Source organism: Limulus polyphemus, unplaced genomic scaffold (assembly GCF_000517525.1).
Source record: "Limulus polyphemus unplaced genomic scaffold, Limulus_polyphemus-2.1.2 Scaffold5697, whole genome shotgun sequence".
NCBI lineage: Eukaryota > Metazoa > Arthropoda > Merostomata > Xiphosura > Limulidae > Limulus > Limulus polyphemus.
This window is the reverse complement of record NW_013671307.1, coordinates 40,623-46,654: the sequence shown is the minus strand read 5'-3', so window position 1 is coordinate 46,654 and position 6,032 is coordinate 40,623. Positions and strand designations below refer to the sequence as shown.

The 6,032-nt window shown below is 37.7% G+C and overlaps 1 protein-coding gene across 1 annotated transcript; it reads right to left on the bottom strand.

The window, feature by feature from the left end:
• Window positions 1-1,916: 1,916 nt before the first annotated feature.
• LOC106472878 lies at window positions 1,917-3,470 on the bottom strand. The gene is made up of 3 exons (XM_013933550.1): window positions 3,304-3,470; window positions 2,870-3,022; window positions 1,917-2,232 (listed from the first exon to the last, which is right to left on the bottom strand). The coding sequence occupies exons 1-3, from the start codon at window positions 3,468-3,470 to the stop codon at window positions 1,917-1,919; spliced, it is 636 nt and encodes a 211-aa protein (XP_013789004.1).
• Window positions 3,471-6,032: the final 2,562 nt, after the last annotated feature.

Here is a 6,032-nt window from a genome sequence, read left to right as displayed (position 1 = left end):
CTTTGGAACTAGACGTGTGTAAGTCCTTAATATGATATTTTTGTAAGGTTTCAAGAAAAAAAAAGTGACTTATAAAATACGTGCAAAAAAAGAGGATAGGTAATAGACAGTTGTTCGTTGCCTGTATTAAGTAATAGACAGTGGTTCGTTGCCTGTATTAAGTAATAGGCAGTGGTTCGTTGCCTGTATTAAGTAATATACAATGGTCCGTTGTCTGTATTAAGTAATAGGCAGTGGTTCGTTGCCTGTATTAAGTAATAGGCAGTGGTTCGTTGTCTGTATTAAGTAATAGACAGTGGTTCGTCGCCTGTATTAAGTAATATACAATGGTCCGTTGCCTGTATTAAGTAATAGGCAGAGGTTCGTTGTCTGTATTAAGTAATAGACAGTGGTTTGTTGCCTGTATTAAGTAATAGGCAGTGGTTCGTTGCCTGTATTAAGTAATAGACAGTGGTTCGTTGCCTGTATTAAGTAATAGACAGTGGTTCGTTGCCTGTATTAAGTAATAGGCAGTGGTTCGTTGTCTGTATTAAGTAATAGGCAGTGGTTCGTTATCTGTATTAAGTAATAGACAGTGTTTCGTTGCCTGTATTAAGTAATAGACAGTTGTTCGTTGTCTGTATTAAGTAATAGACAGTGGTTCGTTGTCTGTATTAAGTAATATACAGTTGTTCGTTGCCTGTATTAAGTAATAGACAGTGTTTCGTTGCCTGTATTAAGTAATAGACAGTGTTTCGTTGCCTGTATTAAGTAATATACAATGGTCCGTTGCCTGTATTAAGTAATAGGCAGTGTTTCGTTGCCTGTATTAAGTAATAGGCAGTGGTTCGTTGCCTGTATCAAGTAATAGACAGTGGTTTGTTGCCTGTATTAAGTAATAGGCAGTGGTTCGTTGCCTGTATTAAGTAATAGGCAGTGGGGGCAAAGGTGGCAACTGCCCAGGGGCCCGGGCGATCGAAACCTGGTCATGCCGTAAAGATTTAATAGATATTTGTTGTTACTTTATTAACGAGTTTATGCTTGTACTGTGAGCTAAAAATGGCTGCTGCTATGACTTTGCCTTATTTATGAGCTCGTTGTTGTCATAATTTAGGATCTTCTTTTAAACAAGTTCTTAAAAATGTTAAAAAAGAGAGAGAAAGGGAGCCCGTGCTGGCTCTCGACATTCCTGCATACGGTGCGTCTTATAAACGTATTAATACTTACGTTGCTTATGTTGTAAGAATCAGTAGGTGTGGTGCTTAGAACAAGTTCTTAAAAATGTTAAAAAAGAGAGAGAAAGGGAGCCCGTGCTGGCTCTAGACGTTCCTGCATACGGTGCGTCTTATAAACGTATTAATACTTACGTTGCTTATGTTGTAAGAATCAGTAGGTGTGGTGCTTATTACTTAAAAACTAGTAGTGTGTCACCAAATATTTCGTTAAAACATAATGAAAGTTCACCTTCTAATTTCATGTTAATTAACTTAAACCGTCCGTTATGAACATCCAATATTCTTGTAACAGTTCTGATTTTTCCTTTTTCTGAAAGAGGAAAAGTTTTTTTTTTGTTAATTAAGACATTTATTAAGAATTATATGACGATTTTAATTTTATAAATCCTCATCTTTCAGAGATACCGTTACCCCTGAAAGAAATTAATCAAACAGTCTAACCAGAGCTTTCAGAACACCATAAATCGTTTAATTGTTCTCCGAGATTAGTTCTGACAAATACTGAAGTTAAGATATGATAAAACCTGACCACAATCTTAGCAACAGAAAATTTTGGAGTTTTAGATCATATGTTGGTCATAATTACGTCAAACAGTCTTATCTTTCAATCCTCAATTGCAAAAACAATACATCGTAGGTTTTCCGCTGGAAATTAGCTCTGACAAAGCGAGATAAGTTAATACAGACTCAGAGCAACTACATCTAATGCATAATTAATCCAGAAAGGAGGAGTGGGAATAAGAATATTTCATCACGAAGCTTGTCTCTATCATCACGAAGCTTGTCTCTATCATCACGAAGCTTGTCTATTTCATCACGAAGATTGTCTCTTTCATCACGAGGATTGTCTCTTTCATCATGAAGCTTGTCTCTTTCATCACGAAGATTGTCTCTATCATCACGAAGATTGTCTCTATCATCACGAAGATTGTCTCTATCATCACGAAGATTGTCTCTATCATCACGAAGATTGTCTCTATCATCACGAAGCTTGTCTCTATCATCACGAAGATTGTCTCTTCATCGGGAAGCTTGTCTCTATCATCACGAAGATTGTCTCTTCATCGGGAAGCTTGTCTCTATCATCACGAAGCTTGTCACTATTAGCTCACTTAGAGGTCTTCGTTCGTTTTTTTCACTGCTCCTTGTGTTAAAGAGTAATAAAACTTGGCGTTCCATTTACTAACCGGGTGGCTCACTTGTTAATTAAATCAGAGCTTTCCAAGGGCACGAGCTCCAAACTTCATGTTTGTTTGCTTGTTGATTCCATTGGAATTCCAGTGAAACCTGTGTGGTTTTCCTGCAGAGGAAAGATCTGGATGTAACCGTGACATATGTACTTCGTTCAGAGAGTTTCCTTCAAGCTAGACGTTTGGAAGTAGTTTTATTGTAATCGCAAAGTCTAATTAACAAGAAAGTCAAATTTTCCTTGTAGACAATTAGGCTATTTGCTTTCAAGACACGCTGCCCTCAGAACAGGTTAATCATATAATTTGAGAAGGCTGTTTACAAAACTGGTTCCACTGAACACAACAGACTTAGGACAATTACTCATTCATCATATATTTTAAACTTGGATTTGATGGTGTCAGAAGGATGTTCATTATACTTCTTGTTATATTGCTAAAGATTCATGTGCTTCTCTCAACCATTACAGTATAGGCTCCTGCATGACTGGATATTTTCTGTTACCAACCCGAGTGGCAGTCTGTGTAACAAGCAAATCAATAAGGTCAGAAACACCTGAAAATTGTAAACATAGCCATCGTTCATCAGAAGGAGAAGAATCAGCCCGCAGCACCTGCCGCCTATTTAGAATAGACTTTCACAATTACAACATTCACACAGCCCAAAGTGCGGAGTATATTCTGTGGCATATTACGACTCGAACCTTGGATCTGTCGAGTCGCAGCCCAGCACGTTAAATATTAGTTCATGTCTGGACCTCATACCTTAACAAATTAAGGGTTATTTGTGTATATCTGTGTAATATCTACCGATATCATATGGTTAGAACAATACATATTTTTGAATTACAGCTTCCTTTATAACTTTTTAGAAAACTGTTACATTCTAACCTTAAAATTACCAATTATATCCATATGTACCCCCTCGATATCCATATGTACCCCCTCGATATCCATATGTACCCCCTCGATATCCATATGTATCCCCTCGATATCCATACGTACCCCCTCGATATCCATATTTACCCCCTCGATATCCATATGTACCCCCTCTGTTTTTAAACTCCATTGTACTGAATTATTAATGCGCGAAATTACTTGTAGAACCATAATTTAACTGCTTACCTGGTCCCTAATAACGCATGAGAAATAGCATCAGTCCTGCAATTAATTCTACTAATTACTGCTTGAGTTGCCAGAGTTAATTCTACTAATTACTGCTTGGGTTGCCAGAGTTAATTCTACTAATTACTGCTTGGGTTGCCAGAGTTAAATTCTACCAATTACTGCTTGAGTTGCCAGAGTTAAATTCTACTAATTACTGCTTGGGTTGCCAGAGTTAATTCTACTAATTACTGCTTGGGCTGCCAGAGGTAATTCTACTAATTACTGCTTGGGTTGCCAGAGTTAAATTCTACTAATTACTGCTTGGGTTGCCAGAGTTAAATTCTACTAATTACTGCTTGGGTTGCCAGAGTTAATTCTACTAATTACTGCTTGGGTTGCCAGAGTTAATTCTACTAATTACTGCTTGAGTTGCCAGAGTTAATTCTACCAATTACTGCTTGAGTTGCCAGAGTTAAATTCTACTAATTACTGCTTGAGTTGCCAGAGTTAAATTCTACTAATTACTGCTTGAGTTGCCAGAGTTAATTCTACTAATTACTGCTTGAGTTGCCAGAGTTAAATTCTACTAATTACTGCTTGAGTTGCCAGAGTTAAATTCTACTAATTACTGCTTGAGTTGCCAGAGTTAAATTCTACTAATTACTGCTTGGGTTGCCAGAGTTAATTCTACTAATTACTGCTTGAGTTGCCAGTACATTTTATATATATATATATATATATATTGAAAAGGATTGATTGTCAAATGTTTGTGGTCAGTGCTTTACACTGGGTGATGTAAGATGCAAAAGATAAGTATACTAGATGTTTTGTTTCAAAAGTAAATAAAACCAAGATTTACAGTAAGAAATTTTTTACTTCTTGCTTTTTAAATTCATATATCAGTACAACTTGCAACGTTAAGTGTCCCTTATTTGACGTCATTTTAGCGTCAACTGACTGACAGACAACACACTACTGTATAATTGGTGCGAGTGGTTAAAATGATGCAATATGTGGATGAAATCTGTAGAGAACTTATAAAGACAAGTCGGTAATTTGGTAGTTAAAACTTATGTTGGAATACTGTAAAATAAAAATGACTGTTATTGTTAGTTTTTACATTTTTGGCCACGAACTTGATAAATTGTTTCATCTGTTGTTTTAATATTTAGCTGATAAAAACTGTGACGTACTTTTGTTTTGCACCAAAGATCAAACATTATTTTCTCGTTTTATTTTATTTTTCTTAATGATTATTATTTTGTTGTTGTTGCCCGGCATGGCTAGGTGGTTAGTGCGCTCGACTCGCAATCTGAATCCCCCTTCGCACCAGACATGATCGTCCTTTCAGCCGTGGGGGCGTTATAACGTGACGATCAATCCCACTATTCGTTGGTAAAAGAGTAGCACAAGAGTTGGCGGTGGGTGGTGATGACTAGCCGTCTTCCCTCTAGTCTTACACTGCTAAACTAGGGACGGCTAGCGCAGATAGCCCTTGTGTAGCTTTGCGCGAAATCTATTACAAACCAAACAAACCAATTTTTTTTGTCGCCATTGTTTAAGGACGTATCGACCTTTTCGTATATTACTGTTACTGTATAATTTTGATCACATGTGTAGAAACAATAGAACGACTGTATATCTTCGTCTTCTTTATTTACCGCAGTTACGCATGCCAGACAAGTTAGGCGCCAATTTTGACTCCTTTGTGGGCGTTTTCACACCTTAACACTCAAGTGATAAAGCTTTTGATATAACAAAGATGGTGGCTTTTTGCGTTGGAAACGCGAGGGCTGAGTGGTTAGCGTGTTGGATTGTTAATCTATCTATCTGTTTGTTTACGTTAAGAACAAAGCTGCACAATGGGCTATCCATGCTCTGCCCACCACGACTATCGAAACCCGGTTCCTAGCGTTGTAAGTCTGCAGACGTACCACGTTACCGCCAAAACAACAACAACAAAACCAGCACTCCGTAGGGGTGTTATAACAGTGACAGACAAATCCTATTGATCGTTCTAACAAGAGTAACCCAAGATTAGTGGTATGTGGTAGCTGCTTTCCTCCAAGTTTATCACTTAACAATTAAGTATCTCAAGAGCAGATAAGCTCCGAATAGCTTTGTGCGAAATTTAACAAACTCGTTAAGGTGTTTCTGTAGAATTAAACAAAAATTATTCTCAAATGGTGATTTGTAACGCCAGCGCTGTTATTTTGTGATATTTCTAAACAAACTTTGAAACATACATACAAAGTGACTTAACTCTTTGAGAATTGACCAAGAATCTCAGGGTCGCGAGTTCGAATCCCGTGTCACCAAATATTCTCGCCATTTCAGCCGCGGGGGTGTTATAATGTGACGGTCAATCCCACTATTCGTTGGTAAAAGCCCAAGAGTTGGTGTTGGGTGGTGATGACTAGCTGCCTTCCCTCGAATATTTCACTACTAAATTAGGGACGGCTAGCGCAGATATCCCTCGTGTTGCTTTGTGTGATTGGGGAATACGGATTGGTATGACCTCTTG

Coding starts and splice junctions, on each gene's coding strand:
- LOC106472878 (XM_013933550.1), bottom strand. CDS start 3,470: ATGGAGTTTAAAAACAGAGGGGGTACATATGGATATCGAGGGGGTAAA. Junction 3,023..3,303: donor GGTACATATGGATATAATTG/GTAATTTTAAGG, acceptor TATTCTAAATAG/GCGGCAGGTGCTGCGGGCTG. Junction 2,233..2,869: donor GTCATGCAGGAGCCTATACT/GTAATGGTTGAG, acceptor TTCCCGATGAAG/AGACAATCTTCGTGATGATA.